This window comes from Rhea americana, unplaced genomic scaffold, assembly GCF_003343005.1.
Source record: "Rhea americana isolate MKP2758 unplaced genomic scaffold, rheAme1 scaffold_19, whole genome shotgun sequence".
NCBI lineage: Eukaryota > Metazoa > Chordata > Aves > Rheiformes > Rheidae > Rhea > Rhea americana.
The window spans coordinates 4,407,409-4,427,930 of record NW_028186038.1 but is presented as its reverse complement, the minus strand read 5'-3'; the positions used below and the strand labels follow the sequence as shown (position 1 = coordinate 4,427,930).

At 37.1% G+C, this 20,522-nt stretch overlaps 1 protein-coding gene across 1 annotated transcript in view; it reads left to right on the top strand.

Moving 5' to 3' along the window:
- The window catches only part of CFAP92 (cilia and flagella associated protein 92 (putative)), a 38,837-nt gene that overhangs the window by 16,874 nt on the left and 1,441 nt on the right, over positions 1 to 20,522 (top strand). Inside the window, exons 7-15 of the mRNA XM_085302415.1 lie at positions 679 to 1,568; positions 3,173 to 3,367; positions 6,314 to 6,611; positions 8,572 to 8,736; positions 10,108 to 10,320; positions 12,841 to 12,979; positions 14,026 to 14,207; positions 17,429 to 17,625; positions 19,053 to 19,195. Of these exons, the coding sequence (XP_085158541.1) occupies positions 679 to 1,568; positions 3,173 to 3,367; positions 6,314 to 6,611; positions 8,572 to 8,736; positions 10,108 to 10,320; positions 12,841 to 12,979; positions 14,026 to 14,207; positions 17,429 to 17,625; positions 19,053 to 19,195 (2,422 nt within the window). The remainder of the gene's footprint in view (positions 1 to 678; positions 1,569 to 3,172; positions 3,368 to 6,313; positions 6,612 to 8,571; positions 8,737 to 10,107; positions 10,321 to 12,840; positions 12,980 to 14,025; positions 14,208 to 17,428; positions 17,626 to 19,052; positions 19,196 to 20,522) is intronic.

Sequence of the window (20,522 nt, the reverse complement as noted above, 5' to 3'; positions counted from 1 at the left end):
ATAAGGCTCTCCCAGCCTCTGTAAATTTTGAGAGATGAGTTAGGAAACATGTCATCTTGTCAAGAACTTTAATTTTGGGAGCTATGTTGTAGTTTCCCACTTGAGGTAAAATTACAAGGAAATCATAAGTTACATCAGCTTGGCCCTTAGTGTTAGGGTTGTGGAGGGTTTTTATCTGTTTTTGTAATGAAAATAATTTARCAATTGTATGTCAAGAACTTTATAAAAGCACATATAATTATATATGGTCAAATTGGCTTGACATTTATGAAAGGTAGCTGGACAAATATTGTTGGTACCTATGCAACATAAAAAATAATGGAAAGAAAATATGCCAAATAGTTCCTGATGTAGTCTGGGGGGCGATCACGGAAGTTTTGACTTTATTTCCCTTCCCAAATGTGATATTGTATGAAATAATTGTTGCAAGTTAGGAAGTCTTAAGATAGTCTTGACAACGTAGCCTCCATTCCATGGAGGCTACTGCTAACCAGGATCCAGGCACAAAAAATGGCATCTTTGGTGCCTTGAAAGACATAGTTTGTGCCTTGAAGCACACCCTCCCATGTATTCTCTACTAGAAAAGCCTGTTGTTGTGTGAGAGTAAAAACTAAGAGGAAAAAATTAAGAGGAAAATATACTTCAAATAATTATTTCTTCACTTTTTTTGTTCTTCAGAAATTGTGTGTTCCCACTTACTGCAAATACAAATTTTACAACTTCCCAGTTCATCAAACTCATGGACAAATCCATGGAACTCATGTCTACTTTAAGGACGTTAACGTGCTTCTAACAGGGACAATGAAGCCTGAAGAATTACAAGGGTATCTTAGGGGTCCACCTATGGAGATTGAAGTTCATGACCGAGATAGAAATGTGGCAAATGACACAAAAAAGCCGTGTTTGTTTGGGGAGGATCAAGCTGATGAAAAAGTGGGTGAGGTGAGCCTGCTTGCTTGCAAATCCACGATCTATAACTCATTTACGGAGAACAAAGCGTGGCATCCACATGGGATAGCTAAAGTCAGTCTTGCTGATTTATTGTTAGGTAAAAGGTGCTTGAATATCAGTGTGCCAATTCATAGCTGCTCAGCTCCAAATGCAGCTACCTGCAAGGAGGAGAATAAAAATGAGAGAACAGTAGGATCAGTAAATAGTTTTTCCCTACTACCTATGGGGCATTACCTAGAGTCAGACTCACTCTTGAAAGTAAGAGTGGAAATAGCTGTACCCTTGAGACTGCAAGCGGAAGCTGCTGATACTGAAGTCACAAATTACCCATATGGCTGCATAATCTACATTTTTGACAACAATAATGCATCATTATTACATGACTTGGTGGAAGAGATTACAGAAATCAATGCCAAAGCCCTCCAGCTGGACTGTTATCCTGTACCATTAATTCAGATGGCTCTTGCTACGTTAAAACTGAAAACCACTCTCAAGGAAGTTTCTCAGTTGGATATTGTTACTGGTTTTCATGTACTGGATGGAGCAATTCATCTCTTTGTCTTGGAGGGATTAAAAGACAAAGCAATCAAGAGACTCTGGGACAGACACTTTGAAAGGTAAGAGTGTAATGTTTTTTATTAGTTATTTCCCTAGATTAAGAGATTTTGAGCTGGCTGACTTCATCTTTTTCTATACAAAGATGTGTGTCCACGCACATAGTTGAAGCTCTTTATGCAGTTTTAGTGATTGAGTCCTAGTGTCTGGGTCAAAGCTTGAGGAATAGTCTTTATCACATACACCCTGTATCACCCAAGTAAAGTTAAAATGAGAAGGATGCCAATTGTACTTTCTTTGTTAAGCTAGTTTGTGAAAACAATGCTATAATCAACTAATTCTAAATAATATTAAGGATGCTATAATCGTTGGTCCACTGACCAAAGTCCATGGTGTAGGAAGCTTTGGAGAAAGAGAGAGTTCTGAAAAATTCATAAAAGCAGGTTGTTTAGGAGATGCTGCAGAAAAACTTAATAATAATTATTGTACAGAATGGTAAAATACACATGCATGTGCACATACGTGCATGCACGCACTCACCCTTTATAACTTTGGGGAGAAATATGAGTCCACACTCTCACCAAGAAAGAAAGAGTAATTAAGGAAAAGTGATGTAGTCCGAGAAGTGCACATTTGTGTACATGAGCTCATCAACATGTGCAAAGGGAATGTCACAGTAAGAAAAAACAAGATTAGATTTGTTTCTGTATGCATTATTTGCACAAGTAGATTATGGTTATTAAGACTTCAGAGTCAACTCAGCAATTTTAAGCTAATTTTGATTTTCAAAGGAACTTCTGACAAACCTGAATTTTTAGGCAATATTCATAATACAGACATGTTGATAAAAATGAAATAGCACAGTCAGTGTCTAGTACTCTACAGCTTACTGTGTCAGAAGTTTTCAAGATAGTTTTCAATAACTACTTAGAAAATGCAAGCACATTGAAAGTTCTTGTTATTTTCCAAACTGAAACCCGTACATATTTCACTGAAATGAGTGGACCATTCACTTCAGAGAGAAATGATACATCATTTATATTTTTTCTTCTTTCATTTATATAACTGCTAGGATTTGCAGTGTATGTTTCTCTAATATCATTTAAATGTCATTTAAAATTTTTGATTTTCTTCCCAGCACTCTAGTACTTGGTTAAAACTTAAAACTTTCCTGTTTTTCCTTTTTTTTTTTTTTGATATGCAATGCATCTCTTCACTGCAATTCTGAAATTGAAAAGTTTGTGAAAAGTTGTTGGTTATCCATGTTCACGGGTAACCTAAATTGGAGCTTTGCTTTACTGCAGCAATATCAATTTTGGTATTTGTGGTGGAAATATTTTTATAACRTTTTTGTAGTTAATAAGACTGTTGTAGGGCATAACACTGATGAAACAATGTTCCTTTTAAATGGCTACCATGTGATTTAAAAAGAAAATGCATTCAGATCAGTCATGACATGAGGGCTTGGATAATGTCTTTTAAATTTGTCCATAATCATTATTTTTTAAAAAAGTTCATTTGAAGTGAAAGTGATGGAGTAAGACGTTCCATCTAAATGACAAAAGCAAGGCAATTTCGTAAGAGATTATAATTGTTTTGCAGCACTGAGGAAATGTGAGATAGGGGCTGATTGCTGTTACCTTGTTGTTGGGGTGTTGTGTTACAGGTCTTACAGACCTGAAGATGGACAATTGGAAATACTATATAATTCACAACTATCTTTCCGTCAACGGCTGTATTTAGACCTGGAAGCTATTATGTTTCATTTCCGCCTCTGTAAGCCCCTCTTCACTATAACAAAACAGCCGCTGCTTTATGTCAGAGGTATGGTTCCTTGGACTTGTTTCCAGGCCTTGTCCAGGTATGACTTTTTCTGGATTCATACTCAAGAAATTAAGAACTGAAATATGGTCAAAGTAGAATAAATATTTGATACAAAAATTAATATTCTTGGATATATTTTCCCTAACAAAAGCAGTCTGTGGGCCTGACGGGTAGTTCAGATTTTAGATGAGGCATGGTAAAATGGAAAAGTGTGCTTTACTGATGTAGTGGTAACAGTCCTAGTGAGCCCTCTTTTTATGTGGGCAGGAGGTCATACTTTTTAAAGGGAAGAGAGGTGTTATCAATAGAATAGTACAGTATTAGAAAATACCTGGAAATAATACAAATTCTCGTGTCAGAAGCATCAGCTGGAAAGGATTTAATTCCTCGCAATTCTCTCTTAGAGGCGTAGGATGGAGTAAAAAACGAATTCCTCATAGAACTCAATAGGTCCAAAAAGACATGTGAACTAAGCAGGGAATTGAAAAAAAGTAGTTTTCCTAATGTAACTAGGGAAAAGAAGAGGGTGAGGGTTAGGGAGAATCTTGTTTCCTGTTCTGGCTTTCTGGTTTGGGGTTTTGTTGTGTGATTTATTACTGAATCTACCAGATTGCTCACTACTTCAGCATGCAGCTATATTCACAGCTATTTGTCTTAAAACATCTCAAACGTTACATCTTGTGAGATGGATGATTAAAGAGTGTGTAAAGTTGCATGTGCACATGCTGTATGTATCTATGTAATTTATAAAAACAGGAAAATACGGAAAACTTGTTCTGTGCATATACTTTATGCAAACTAAGACACATATATCAAGAGGTGGAAAGAAGTACTGGCCTTCTTTTGGTATAAGCAGATCAGGGGTTTAGAAGACAGAGATGAAGTGTGATTGTTTGCTTTCTTGTTATAAATAGACTGTCTTGTTTAGATTGGCTTCCAAACTGAAATCCTACAAAGGTTTTAGGAAATGAAGGGGGACATTCAGTCCTGAGACAAGAAAGAGTAAATGTCTCCTAGACATCAATCTTTTTTCATAAAAATTTCTCACTAATAAGCAATAATTTATGTACAAGCTAATGACAGCCTTTCCCCCAGTCTTCCTGCACTGAAGTATATTATGTATGTATTACCTATTGCCTACAAGTTTGTATATGTCAAGCTACTTAAGTAGCTGCAGAAAGAAAACACAATGCACCTCTGATTTATCAGACCAGTCTTAATACAGCTAGTTGTTTCCTTTTGTTGGGTGATGCTTGTATGTTCAAGAACTGCCTGCTGGTGACTAACAAAACTTCATTAAGTTAATGAAGAGCAAGGTCTCTAACTTTACTCTTAAACTTCTGGATTTTTTTTCTTTCCAACAACCTGGATGGATGTGGGTACCTCTTCACATAGCTATAATTTGTTTCATCTGCATTTGTTTTCTATGAGATGGTAAGGAGAAGAATACAGTAAGGTGGCTGATGGCCCTCACTGTAATGTCCTTAAAATGGCTTTCCCCTCATCCCTCCCCCCACCTTCATCAATGGTTGGGAGATTCGTTTCATCCTTTGGCTATGTGCTGACAATAATTGAGATAGAAAGGAACGTGATGCTGCRTATTTTAGATACTTGGTAGTTAATTTTCTCTTGAAATTTTATTCTAGTATCTCCTGTCCAAAGTAAGAAAATTAAGTCGGCAGATAGGCAGCAGTGCACAAGTTGCTAGATAGCTTTTTAAATTTTAAATGTGGCTAGTTATTTTTCCATGAGGGATAGATGAAAGTACAGGAATGATCATTGTATTTCATTGCTATAAAGTCAGGGAGTGCCACAGTTAGGTATCTTCAGTGACTTGAGACAATGTCCATCTAGACCCCAGTTCTTTGTACTAGCTCACCATTACAGATGCATCCAGAGACTGATAGAGACAACCATGTTATTCCCTTTTGCCATACTCTCATTCTGCTGTGTCTAATTATGCAGAGAGATACAAATAAATTCTTCATTGGAGTTTAGAGACAATGAACTGTGGTTAAGAGCAGTCTCTAACTAAAAAGCAAAACRAAACAAAACCCCAAACCCTTTTGTTATAATATCATTTTGGTTTACTATTCATCAGTCACTGGTTTGTGTGTGCATAACAAAGTGCTGCTTCTTTTAACGTATCCTTCTGTCTAGAATTAACCAAAAAATAATTTCAACTGTAGAAAAATAATGAGCATGATCAACAGGCACTTTGCCCAATTTGATTTTTAACATCTCAATATGAACTCAATTTGAATCATTAATGCCAATACAAGTTTGAAATTAATGTTATTTATTATTTTTTCTAATATTCAGTAGTGATAAAATAATATTCATGCAGCAATTTTACAATTTATTTTATAAACTCTGTCTATTCTGGCTTAAGTCAGAGAGGCTGAGAATTTAAATGCATGTGTATCAAAGCTTGTGTATGGTGCTCAACAGCTCTCTCACATTTAGAACTACTTTTGGGTTAACATTAGGCTTTTCAGGCCAAGCTTAGTGAAAGGAAACCAGATGTAACTTTCATGTAAGGTGAGCGTAGTCATGAATAGCGTATAGGATGAAAGTTGATCAGAAAGAGATATAAAAATAGAGGTAAGGAAAGGTAGATTTTAAGGAGTGCCCAAAATAAGTATGAGTCATGTACTAGAACCGTTATGTATGAAGAGAGGTTTGTGTTGCTGTCTTTACCATATTTTTTCTAGCTAGAGCCTAAAGACATTCACCAACTAATCATTTATCTTTCAACTATATCTAGTGCCAGCAACATTTCTTGTATATTCCTAGAAGTTTTGTCAAATTATTCACCTTCTTTGTGCCTGCTAAATATCAGTGTACGTGAACTGACCTAAACCTTTTAATGAATAGATGTTTAAGGAAGGTCATACAGGTTTTTCCACAGTAATACTAACTTTAAGGATTGGTTTGCAATAAGGTCTTTGTATACTAGTGAAATGTTGATGTCTGTTTGTAGGCTCAGTTACCTCTGTCACAGCAAGAGGTTGAGGGATGTTATTCATGGGGATTTGTTGCCCTCAGCAGAAATGATCACAGTCCTGAGTCAAGAGTTTGGAATTCCATTAACTAAAGAGGATCTGTTTACTCAGAAACCTCCGTTAGTCTCGTTTTCTTCTGATTCTTATACAATACCAAGAAAAGTTAGCAGAGTGAAACGGGCAGTATATTCTTCATTAGATAACTACAATGAAAAGTATGTGCAGTGGAAGAAAGAAATAGAAGACAAAATATCTCCTGAGAGAAACCATATTGGGGTGAGTATTTTGTGATACGTGTGAAGCAAGCCGAGTGATTGCAAAACTTCATATTCCTTAATCAACACCTTCTCCTCCTGAAACAATGGTTTGTTGTACTTTGGTAAGCCATTTGTAGGTATCATACAAACATTATCAAAATCTTCATTGTAATTTAATTTTGTGAAAGTTGAAATGCAGAAGTAATTGCTTCTCAAGGGGGAAAAATCTTAGTGCTTACAGGTGAAGAAAGGAGACACTGCGTGAACTAGGCTGTGCCTTTAAAAAATTGTCACTTTTTTTTCTGGGTTTGATTCCTATCTTTGTCTGTTTCTTTTCTGTAGCTTCCCCTGTTGTGCTTCAGCATGACATTCAGGCTTCAGATCCTTAAGGGGAGGCAAAACAACTATCCCCATGTAAAACCTGTGCTTCCTTCTCTTGCCTGGAAAAGGCATATTTGCCTTATGGCAACCAGCCACAACTTCAAATTGACATTTATTGCTACCTAAAACCAGTATTTGTGGGCAGAGTTGAGCTGGGCCTTAAAGAAATGGCAAAGAGCTTTACAACCTCTTCAGGGCTGTTACCAGAGGCACCTACTCCTTCTGTTGCCTCAGGGAAAAGAGATTGAAACTGAAACCTTTTCTGTTTATATAGGCATGCAGAAGAGGGATCCAGAATATTTTTTGGGAGTCCAAAATATGTTTTCAGAGTATATTGCCTGGTTGAGGACTCTAACCATCCCTTGATTTGTGAAGAGTAGTTCTGAATGCTTTCTTCCWGTATATGTTTTAATATAAAAAGTTTCCTTGGCATGCGATAACCTGGGTTTGTATATAAAGGCACCCTCCTGGGGATGTTGAAAGAAATTTAATTTCTAAGTATTTCCTTTCACTCTTAGTCTGTTGATAACGGAGTATTCCACAAGGGCAGAAAAGAAAGCAAGTATCAAAAACAATTACATAAGACTGCTATTGTATCGTTATAGGAGGATCAGAGCACTAGCTTTCTTAAGGTCTAACCATTCTCTACAGATGAAGTTTAGGGTAATCTTATTGTCTGTATAAAGTTTGCAGTCTTCCCAAYGTATGTGCTCTAACCAGTTTTCATTTTGTATATGCTTTTAGTCAACAGGATAATAGAGGAACTTGAAAAGTCCTCTATAGAAAAGAAAATACAAAATTATTTTTTATTAGCAGACTAAAGTGACCTTTCAGACTTTGTTGAAAAATACTGTTTTGGAGCTATAAACACTGAATATATTAAGGAGCTTTCAAAGTTATCACAGGGAAGTGACTTCCAAAATACGTTTTACTCACTTGCAGTAATTATCTGTTGTGCCAAAGTCTGAATTCAAAGGCAATTACTGTAAACACAGTACAGAGTGATGAGCTTGCATCAGTGGAAAGGGTATGAGTGTTTAATTACATTGTACTGGTAGAGAAATTTAAAGACTTACATGATGAATGTTGTTTGCTGTGTCATTGTATTTGCTGATCATAGAAATGTAAGAATCAATCTTATTTACCTTGACGAAAACAAGTTTAGCAACATCCCTGCAGAACAATATTTAGATCTGTAAGTAGAAGTTACATCTGATGAGTGCTCACCTCCAATGTACCACTGTTAATCTTGCAGAATGTCATATGCAGGGATGAAACGAATTGCTAGTCTACAGCAAAAAACAGTTCTGTTTCTGCTTCATAAAGCATGTCTGTGAAGGATTTTATTAATTGCTGTTATATAGTAAAAACACATATTAATATAGAGTAAGTATAGCCTGTGCTTTTAGAGTTTTTTTTTTTTTTTTTTTTTTTTTTTTTTTTTTTTTTTTGTGTGTGTGTGTGTAGAAGAGATAGTGGCACTTTAGGAACAGTTCTTTGTTTTTCAGCGTATATAGAATCAGTTGCTTGTTTGTAATTTTATCATAACATTGTGAACTCGAAGTCAGACAGAACTGATATTTAATCCCTCTTTTCAGGCTAACATTGCTGCTGTAAGCCAACTGAAAGGAAAGGTAAAAACCCCAAAGTTTGAAGCTTTCAGGGTTTTTCCTGTTGATGGCAAATCTGTCTATAACTACAGTTCTCAGGGCCTGAATTCTGCAGAACTTGCAAAAAAATGTCTTCGCCAGGAAATGGCAAAGGTGAGTTGTGACACACCTGACTGGAAGATCTTGCCTTGCCGTACATAATGCTAAAGGAGAGAGTTGAATTAAAATTGTTTTACATTGAATCCTTTCATATTAGTATATAGGACAAAAGCTTCGTATCCAAAAAGATCTCTATCTGAATGAGAGGTGCTCGTTTGCTGTGTAAAGTTCTGCCCTTAACACCATTCATTATAGCCAAATTGTTATATCTCCGTGACTTGGATTCCCATTTTGTGTGTGGACTTGAAAACCTAGGAAGTCACTTCTGGTTCCAAGTCCAACACATTTATAAATGGGAGGATATGAATAATAGTGATGTCGATGTATGCAGTGAATGTGATTTGAAGAGATATTTAATGAAATTCTGTGGTTTTTTTTCCTCCAAGGTCTCTCTTATGAATTAGATTTTATGATGATGATATATAAATATATGTATAAACTTAATATATGGTTTTACATATTACTAAACACTACTTAAGTTGTTGCCATCAGCTGAATAAATCCAAGTTTATAGGAATATTTTGCTGATTGAAAATCAGACTTCCAGAGTTTAGGTGTCTGCAATATAGATAGTAAATGGAATCACAAGAGCGCTGATCTGATCAAATATAGGTGTCTACTTTAGAGTAAGGTGAACTGTTCTGCAGACTTCGGCTATATTGACAAGATTTGTGTTGAATGTGGTGAGAATATACAGCTAGTTCTGACAGAACCGTACCTAAAGTTAGGCAAGATGAATTCCACCCTTTGGAGACTCTGACTTCAATGAGAGCAAGAGATGACATCTTGAGAGATTTGTATATACATTCATTTAATTTTCAGGCTCAGTTTACCTCAATGTTTTGTTTTGTTCTTAATCACAGTGTGAAGTCTTGCCTTCAAATACTTGAATGAATTAATGGGAGTTTTGATTACTTTTTTTTTTTCCTGCTTTTTGAAGTTATCTGGGATGGATCAAAAGTGGGTTTAYCTGGAAAGTTGGCTGTCAGCTAGTGGAAATTATTGTAGCTCTGTCGTCAAAACTGTTCACACTATACCATGAGCATGGTATGGGCTATAGTACTCTGTGTGCATGCATAAGTAAATGGATATAATATTAAAAGTATTTCTCTTCTGTGTTTATTTTACAGAGATCACAGTATAACACTTGTCATTAAATCCATAATAAAGTCATAATAGAAACATTTAAAAATATTTTTTTGTGTATTTATTAGTGGTGGTTCTCCATATCTAATTTTGATCTATGATTAGATAGTGGAGAACTGATAGTGACTCTGTAACTTAGCTTATATTTTCCAAGGAAAGAGGGAGTTCACATTACAAAAAACCTCTTTTAAAATTTATTTATTTATTTATTTATTGTAGAAACCAAAGAAGAGATTCACTTATTGTCATGAGTATCTGTCAGCTATGTTTGATCCAGTAGATTTGGTTGCGGCTTATGAAGAATTTCTAGCAAAATCTAAGATCATGTGGCTATCACCAGAGGGGTTTGTATTTCCTGGATATAGGAGCAGCATTGAAAGCAACCTGCACCCTCAAATGCCTGATGAGGCACGTCTGAAGGAGTTAAGTGAGGTAACACAAATTTTAAGTGAGTAAATTCTAGTGTGTTCTACTATTCAAAGTGAAATGAAGCATTTTAGGAGACCTTGAAAGAGATAGATTGCTTTTGTGTGTGCCGAGGTCTCTTTTGGGGAGTACAACATAGGTAGCTCTTCTGAGGGTGACATCTATAGTTGCAATTTGGATATTTTAGCATCTAGTTCAGCCAGGCAATATGCTTCTGTTTGGATGCACAAATTTTACCTTGATCATACATATAGAAAGCATACTTGATATGTAGAATATTAACAGGTATTAATGCAGTGTACGGTGTTTTACATGTAAATGTGGAGGCTGGCATCAGAAAAATTGTTATGACATTCCATGATGGAATCCTTCCCGAATTCCTTCACTGCTCACTTTTCTGCATTTTTATTTACAGTTTATAGTTACAGTTTTATGGGATATTTGTCTGCCTCCATTTGTTCTGCATCACTTTCTTCCTGCCCTATATCCTCTCTTCATTTTCTTCTTCTTGTTTGCTATTAAACTTCCAATTCTCTGTCATATTACTGGATCAGCTTGACTAGTTCACTCATCCATGTTCAGCATTCAGTAGTGTACACACTCAAGCCCATATGTGGTCTGCTGTTATAAAGAAAACTTGTGTGTTATTAGAATCAGCAAGATGAGAAAAAAAGATATTTTTATGCAGAATCAGTAAATTTTATCAAATTAATTGAACACAGTTACAGCACAGATGGAAACAAGTTTAATGCTTGGAGACTTGTTTCTTTCAGAGATTGCATTTTGCAAGAATGTACACAACTTCATGTATTTACCTTTTTTTTTCCTACTAATTAAAGTAGTTCGTCAAAAAGGTTAGAGTACATCTGAAGTGAAAAGGTTAATAAAAATGAAGTGTTTTCTTCTGATCTGCGGTGTTAGAGAATGCACCTTCTCATGAGGGGGCAAAGAAGATTCACTGATGAAGAGTAACAAGCCAGTTGGYACGGTCTGATTGTTGGTGCCTTTTGCCAGGGAGCTGAAACAACAGGAAGGGAACTAGCCGGTACAGGATAAAAAACCGACAAACTGAACAAGGGAGCTGATGATTGACAGCAGATTTACCAATCTGAAAGACCTGGGAGAGTGTGAAATTCAGTGTGGGGGCAAGAGTTGTGTGTAGTATGTTGTGTTCACCATTGGTACCTACTGATGGGATGAGAGAGAGGAAGAAGCTGACATCTTACTCTAAGCACCTAAAGTGTACCCTGGCAGCACCAGTAGCTGCAGCTTCAGTGCCAGCTATGGAGCTGAAAGAAAAGACGAAGAAGGCTTGCTATACTCAAACAGTAAACTCAACGTTTCATTAGGATAATGGATAGTGATTCTGAACTTACTGTTCACGTTACCTAAAAGGCGGAAAACTAGTAAGATATCATTCTGAAACAGTCTGGATTTGGTACACTCCTCCTTCAACCATTTTTGATTCTCTTCTCAAAGAAAAGAGAAAATTTGACCATCAGTTGGAACATCATCCCTTGGGAAGCCAAGAAAACCTTGTAATTCTTCTAGATTCCTAAAATTCCTTATAGTTTCTGCATTCACTCAGATATCTTTTAGTAATACAGTTTTAGGTAAAACAGTAAAAATACAGAGCTAACAACAAATAGTGGGAGTTATTCTGTAGCTTATGAAGGATACTTTTGTCTTGAAAATCTAACCTGTATTTCTGCAATGGATGATCAGAGCACCACAAAAAATTGGGGTCTTATCACAGCTGTGATGGTGAATATTCCTGCCATGTTTCCAATGCACGTGGTTTTTTTTTAACATCTGCTTCTTCAACCTACCTGGTCTTTTGGCACCAAGAGTTTAATACAACAATTGTATTTTTGGAAGCACCAGGAAAGCTTCTGCTTCTTAAAAACGTTATACTTTAATCCTTAAAGTCATATTTAGCTTTCACTGCTTTGGAAATTCTGTACAGCCAGTACATTCTTACAGTGTGACCTCTTAACTGTGGGGAACAGGTAAAAAGTAACTAGTTAGCTTTTGGACTCCTCTCACAGTCTCAGTCCTGCAGAGGAGGATATGGACACAAGGTCATATGGACAGAGTGAAGGTCCCTGTGCACCCAAGCCTAGCAGCTATGTATGAAATCTCAGGAAGTGTATCAAACTGCTTGTACCACTGCAGAGAAATATGACATAAATATGAAATTGGACAATCCTCTGCTAGGTATTTTTGAAGTATACTGTAAGTGCATATATATTAGATAAGAGCTATTGGCATAATAGAGGAATATCAGGTGCTTGTCCATACAATGGATTTTTGTTCTCACTCATGTGACTCAGATATAACCATGTGGAAGGCAACTTACGGAGATACAGTCTTCTGTAATGAAGTAACAGCTACTATAATAATAGGATCTAAAATCTCTCCTGAAATCTAATCCCTTTCTACCTGAAAGTCTATCTGTCTTATTTTTTGTGACACTTGTGTGGTGATGTTAGCCTGGTTTCTTAAAGGAATTCAAATGTCATTTAGAAATGGCAGGAGAATGTCCTGTTTGGTAACATGGACCCAGTTCTGTCACGAGATAGATGGAGCTGGAACAAGCGGCACATCGATTTCGATCTTTACAAGAAACCACCTGAGCTGTCCATGACCACAGCGCTGCAGAGAGGTAATGGATCTGTTTTAATTTGCTAGTCACACTGCTTTCCATTGAAGCTCTGACGTATGTTCCTGAGGCTTGTTCAGTTCTGCCATCAAGGAGAGGAGTATGAATGCAGAGAGGTTTAGCAAGGGGATCCACATACAGCAAAACTGCACGCTAGCAGGTGAAACATCTTTGGGTGTAAGATCTGAGCCATATTGTGTTTTTACCCTTCCATTATGTAAGTTAGTTCCTTTATCTACAGTAAAATATGATGGGAGGGTGTAGATCTTTCTTGGTTTATTCTTCTGTAAAGCTAACTCTGTTAGCTGACCGATCTTTTTAGTAAGTATTGGTGACAATCAACTTTTTATCTAACCTTGTTAACAACAAAAGCTACCTCACAGACTGTAAGCAATGCCAGAAAATTATTCCAGAGGAGAGCTAAGAAGAGGTTAAACCTGCAAGCTGTCACAGCAGCCTGTAGTGTGCCTGGTTCTGCTATTTGACTGGGTTAATCTTAGCTGGTGAGGTGGTCAGTGCGTAACCTCGTGTTCCTCCGTAAAAGCAAGATGAAAGACGAATTTATGTTGAAGCTTAATTATAATAAGCTATTTTGAAAACTCTGCCATGTATTCCCCCCACCACCACCAATCAAGATGCCCTGGAATACTTAAGAGTGAAAAGTAATAGATTTATTGTGCTTGCCAGAATCTTTTAGCTTTTACAACTTTTCTGCTGACACATTAGCCCATGACTTGCAATACACTTGTTTAGTGCAGTTCTCCTCCAGTGCTGCTTATGGAAGAATGCTTTTGAAAGTAGACAGGATTAATTTCACTTTTGTGTGTGTTTTATGGTGCTTGCAGTAGAGTGTATGTCTTTACTGTGGGGCACCAGCCATTTTTCTAAAACCTATATAATTTGTTMTAGTTTCTTGTGAGGAAAATTGTTCATTGTAATAGCAGGCTTTTAACATCCTTGTTTAAACAGCCAAAACTTACCATCTTTTCTGTGTAACTGCTTTCTATTGTCTGGTTTTTCTTTTGCCATTTATTGTTGGCCTTGTGAAGATGCTGCTGAGGTTCTCAAAACTGAGTTTGATGATACCAAGCTGAAAGTTCACCGGTGCTCCACAGCAGCTGAGCTACACACATGTGGGCCAAGAGCCWGTTTTCAGCTGCAGAAGCTCCAAGGACTTCTGAAAGACAAACCGTTGAAGTTCTCACTCAGGAAGCCAGGCCTCATTTTGAAGGTAAAGGGTGACTTTCCTGTGGTTCTGATCTTGGCCCTTGCCTGTAAACAGCAACAGCTGTCCTGCTCTTTACGGTAGGCAGATAATATGTTAGTATTATTAACTAGTTAGCACAATAGTTTTTGAAGTAAAAATGTTTGTTAAACTTGTTATTAATAACAATGGTCAACTCAACCTTACAAAACTCAGAAAAACGTCTCAGACAGGGCATCCTTTTTTTTTTGTTATTATTCTTTGCTTTGATGGTCAAAGATAATGTAGGAAGGGGGAGACGTTTTGCTCAATTAACTTGCCAGTCTGTGTGCAGTGGGTGAGAAAAGGAGAATGATTTTTGGCCTGCTGGCTTAGCAGCTCTAAAAGAAATTCTTAATGTCCTCTAATGAAATCTAGGGACCACACCGCTTCTATTGACTAGATGCCAAGTGTCTCACTGTGTGCTCTCTTGATTACCATAGTGCTGTAGAGACTCTGAACATTGCCTGTCAGTGCAAAATCACACACAGACACCCCAGTTTTGCAAGACTGAAGGATTTGTGCTCATTAATAAGAAAAGATRTACGGGTGGCCTGCACCTAACTGTTCTTTTGTTGGCTGAATCTTACAGACAGTGCTTGCRTATAAATGAATGACCTAAACATTGAGCATGCTTTTAAAGCTGATTTTGATCAAAGGGAATGAAGCTCTCTTGTGGCTATAAATGCTCTAGAAAAACAAACACAGGAACAAGGAGAATGTTAATACAAAGGCAAAGAGAATGCTAATACAAATGCAGAGTTAAACCGTTTAGGCTAACTACCTCCCTCCTCTTTGTTTTTAATATTCTGAGCATCAGTACTTGTATTAGATAGGCAGCAGCAGGCTGCCTAGCTTTGTTCACTGGGGCAGGCTTTGAACTAAGTGTGCTTTGCCTTCTGTTTTGATTTGGCTCTTCARACTGTGAAAGTTCTCCGTCTTGGACTGTGCTTTGCCTATTTGCTCTAATTTCAGTGAACAGCCTCTTTTGCTAGACTGAATATAAATAATTATTTATTAGTTAATACACAGCTTGAAATTAATGACATTCTACTTATGGCAAGGAGATTTGACCTCTGACGAAGCTTCTTGAATACATTTTTCAAGGCTTCCTACTGTAGCCCAAAGGAAGACATTTCTTCCTTGCCTTGCAGTTGTCTACTGCTTTGTAAAGACATCCCTTTAAAAGGGAGAGGTTATGTGTAATAACTTTCTAGGGTCTGCTTTGGATGATAGAGCTATGGTTTTTTTGTTGTTTGGGGTTTTTGGGGGGAGGTGGGAAAGATGATGTTACACTTTTGCATCTTGCTCTTACTCCTTTTCCAGTGCTGCTGTTTATATTTAATTACAGTGCTTTTCCTCTGATAGAAAAACAAAACTTCCCTTGCTGGCTAATATGGCTGGTTGAAGGAGTACAGAGTTTTTGCAAGATAGATATAGTCAAGCTTAACACACATAGTCACTTTACTGTAGTGTCACTGTTTTCTGCTTATTTTTATTTAAAATTGTTTTCAGAAGAAGGGTGAATATAGCATTTCAGATCCATTAGCTAGTTTAGTGTCATTACCTTCTGTTATCCATTTGTTCTTATGCTGGTTTGTTTTCTGCCTATTTGTCTCTCTTGGACCACTGCCTCTCTGTCTTCCCTTGATTTCTTTTTCTTTTTTTCTTTGCTGCAGCAGTTCAGATGGTTATTAAGTACCAAGGACTCTCCTCCATACAATAACCAGTATAGTTTCCTCTGTTGTCTTCTTGACTAAGATTCCTGTATGTAAAATTGTTTTTTCACATAATCTTTGGAGGGCTTGGTGTTGTTGCAACACTACTCTGACTATTGCTTCAGTGCTTCAGCCACGGTTCCCTGGGAGTCATGGAGTCATTGAGAGTGAGTCGCTGCTTTTTTAACCAGGACAGCTGATACCCTTTGTGTTTGTGCTTAGCAGGGAACAGCGTATTCCTAGGTGCATACTTTGTGTCCCTTACAGGATTTGTTTTTTTGCTGTAGAAGTGAAAAAATAGCTCGCTTTTTAAAATCCATGCATGCTTGCTGTACCTGCTTCAAATGCTGGGCTCTCCCTCAAACAAGCTGCTTTTGTCTTCCTTGAGTGTAATCCGACACAGTTTATTAATTAGCTGTGTTTGCTTTTGATACTTGAATTGTGCTATTTCTTCTGTCAGATCTTGTCCGTTTGTTGCATCTGTTTGTTAGATTATTGGGACTTATGTTAAATATTCTTACTCACTTACTTACTTCTTAGGCAAACAAACTACTTGAGGGATCTATGACATCTCTTTGACTGCTTTTTTTTCCAAGCTGGGGCTTAATCTTTGAGTTACCTGGCAGAATTCTTTTCTTAGAGCTAAGAATCAGCTTTTAGTTTATAWTATAAAGAAAGATTTTTGAAGTGTAAAGTTTGCAAGTAATGGCTTTTTTTTTTTTTTAAAAAATGATCTCAGATACATGCTTATAAAAACCTGATGCTGTTGAGTAATAAGTGATTTAGTTGTGTAATTTTCCAACCTTGTTGTTTGTTTGTAAGGTAAATGCTCTGGGGCTTATTTAGCCTATAAACTATGCAGCAGCTTTAATTTTCTTCTCCGTGTATTTGAGAATCTTTTATTTTCTTGAAATCACAGTAGTGTGTGTGTTAATCAGTGAAGGGGGGGGGAGTCTGAACTGCATTGGGCTCTCACTTTTTTTGTTTAAAGAGACTTTCACCTTAACCCAACTATGGGGCAGCCTCTTTCCCAAAAGTATGTGTCACTTCTTTAAAGTGAGAGTGAGGGGAGCAGCAGCACCTCACTGTTGCCACTGACACTGAATGGATTTTTTTTTTTTTTTTTTTGAGGAAAGAAAAAGGGCTGCAAAAGAATATGGTCTGCGGCACTGGGGCAGCTGAGGAAGTCTCTATTCATTTGCCTTTGGACAGAACAAGTAACCTTATGTTTAAGAGAGGGTTTGATGCAGTGAATTGGGGGGGGCAATATGCCCCCTTGTGATGTCCGACTCACTCATACTGTCACAGTACTAATGGCTCGTGTCCAGGAACTACTTCTGCTCAGGACACCTGAAGAACAACTCACCTGGTAGCTCAGGGGCACCTAAAAAAATGTACTGTGTAGGCAGCTGTTCGCTTTTTTTTTTTTTTTTTTTTTTAAGCAAAACTGACACCCACTGCCTGAAGGTGCTATTTATTTTCTTCTCCCAGCCTATCCCAGCCTTGTCGGTGCTGGACAAACAGCCTTGTGACAACTGTTCAGATGTCTTGGGAAAGAGGAACAGCATCACTTGTGGCTTTGTACCAGGTCTTAGCAACCACCACAGCTTGAAGTGGAGCAAGAATATAATCCCCTGCCACAACAGAGAACATGAGAAGTTTGAAAAACTCAGAGGCGCAGACTTCAAGTAAGATAACCTAATGTCTGGAAATAGATGACTGTAGTTGGGGAGGGGAATGACTAGAATGTTTAATGATCCCAAAGCATTTCAGACAGTGCATATCAAGAATAACCCTAGATAAAGTTATACTAGTTGTTAATAATTAATCATCTAGTACATTAGTGGGCTGTATCCCAAAGAAACCAGTTATTTAGGACAGAAAGCTTGGCGTTCTTGGGAGGGCTCCCATTGAAATCCAAACAAACACCGGTGTGAAGGAACAGTTTGTCATTGATAGGTGTGTGTTTGTTTATTATTTGTCTCAATATGTGGCTGTGTGCATTAACTGCATGGTCATAGGCTGAGCTTTCAACAGTACTGTAAGTAAGTWAAGCGATGCTGATGATACTTAGCAGTTTCCCTGGCTTTTCATTGCAGAAGATACTCTGCAGCATTTCAAATCTAAGAAACGTGATTCTAAATTCATAAAGAGCAAGTTTTATTTTTCCAGTTGTTTAGTTTAACTGAACCACTAGGAAGTTAAAAACTTCATTTTGTTTGAACTTTTTGAATGCTAATGTGCTTTCTGATCTGATTAATTTAGCTAACTAACTAACTACAACTGTCTTGTTAAGTCATCAGTGGAATTGTCATTGTAATCCTGTGGCAAAATTTAAAATGTTTATTGCTGTATTGTTCTTATTGTGGGCGATAAGCGCTGTACTTGCTGTTTGCTAAAAGCAGTCAGTCATGCAATCAATTTTTTTAAGGTACTACTTTGTTTCATTTAATAATTGCTTAGTTGTTATTGCAGAACTTTGGTCATCCAGAAGCCCATACCTCTTTTATAAATAATACTTTAAAAGGTCAAACTTTTTCAGTGTGTACTTGCAAAATGAGGTTCCATTAGCTTTCCTGGTGAACCCCATGTTGACAGGGACATTTGTTTGCATGTGTCCTGCAGGCCAGTAAAGCCCAATTTAGTTACCACAGTATGTAGTAATTGTCATTTCACAGCTGGCCTCTGCCTGCAAAAGGCAAGGTAGAACTGCATCTCTCAGAAAACAAGGTGTTAGCAAACAAAAATTTGTATTTTCTGTTTCAGAACTACTAAGATGTCAGCAAATGTAGCCAGAGCCCACAGGCATCTGTAAATAGCATAGCACTCTTGAGTTCAAAAATTCCTCATTTAGAATTGCAGGGTCCCTGAGAGTTGAGCAACTAGACTGAAGTAACATAGACACAGTAATAGATTAAATTGGAGAGCTCCGTAGCTAACAGTAAATTTTACAGATTCAGTGGTCTTTAATAAACATCTTTATTTCAATGAAATAAATCGCAACACCAGTAGAAAAGATGATGGTTTGTAAGTAAGTTTAAAAAAAAAAAAAGAGAGAGAGAGAGAGAAAGAAAGAAAGAAAGAACTTAGTCTAAGATTTTTGTCTTTGTTCCAGGTTGTTTTGCTATAAACATTCATTTATTTACAAGAGAGACCAATCAGCAGGAGGAGGAGGAAGACGCTCTGACAACGTCCTTGCACAACAGCAAGACCCTCTCCAGAATGGTATGATGGAGCCAACAGTTATTCTGGATGCAGGTAATCTGGTAAACAAAAAGCATTAATGAACAACAGATAACTGGTAATGTATACCTGTGACCTAAAATAAGTAAGTAAGTAAGTAAGTGTCTTCCTATTGAAATTTGGCCAGCAAAAACTTCTTAAAGGCAGGGATGGGAACAGTTGCTTAACTGTTGAACATGTCACTGGATGAAACTGAGCTACTTTAGGTAAGTAAAACGGAGATTGTTTAGCAAGGGAATAGGAAAAATGGAAATGCCATCAGATCTGAATAATGTTGATGACCAGTCCTTTTCCTCATGACTTTTTTTTTTTTTAAACAAAGATGATAGCTTGTCCTTAAATGAAAAAATATTTTTAAAGAAAAGGGGGCCAGGGTACAACTTGTTCTTGACAGGCTACACGAATAAACTTTTAAAGAGGTGCCCAGAGAGCTGGTGGAGCCCCTGTCCTTAGAGATGTTAAAAGCTTGCCTGTAAAAGGCAGCGATGCTTGTAGCTGGCCCTGTTTTCAGCAGGGGGTTGGACCAGACAGCCTGCAGAGGTCCTTTCCAAACCACACTGTGTGGGGGTTCTGCATGTCTTTCAGTGCTTATCTAAAGGTAAGAAAATAGTTGATTAAGCTTAAAGATGATACTTACTTACAAACAACTCATCCTTACCCATGGAAGAAAACCTCTCACAATGTAAGCACTTTTATTTAGCTCCAAGGGAAAAATCACACACATCTAGTAAAATAAGTGGAGATTTAAATAAAATTTATTAGTCGTCCTTGTATAAAGTTGGGTTTGGCAATTTTATTTTACATAGTTACAGTTAATAACTCATTAAATTGTTATTTTTAAGATGTCAAGATGCTTAACCTGATGATTGTAAATGAACAATAAGTAATTTTCTGCAGTTCATTTGCTGTCAGTGAAGTAATTAGAATGTCCTGTCCAGTGGGTGAGAACATATATAGGTTCTCTTTTCCAGCACTTGCTTTGCAGCTTTTTTAATACTGTCATCCAGGTTTTCATCTGCATCTGTAAAGGAAACAAAAGGAAAGTTAACTAAAGCACAGTAAACAGCTTTCCTAAGTTTCTTTCAAAAAGGATTTTAGAGTCCAGATACACGCATCCACGCTTCCATGGCAGGAAATAATTTAAACAAACAGTGCCTTATTCTTACATAGTATTATCTTTAGAGAAGGATTTGTTACTGTCGAATTTTATATTCCTCCTCATAGCTTCAGGGCTCTTATGCTTTTTAAAAAGAATCACAGTGGTTTATCTATGTGAAAGAGAAGAGACAGTTCATACACAACAGGCACCAGTTCTGTTCCTCATCCCAGTTAAAGGCAGAGC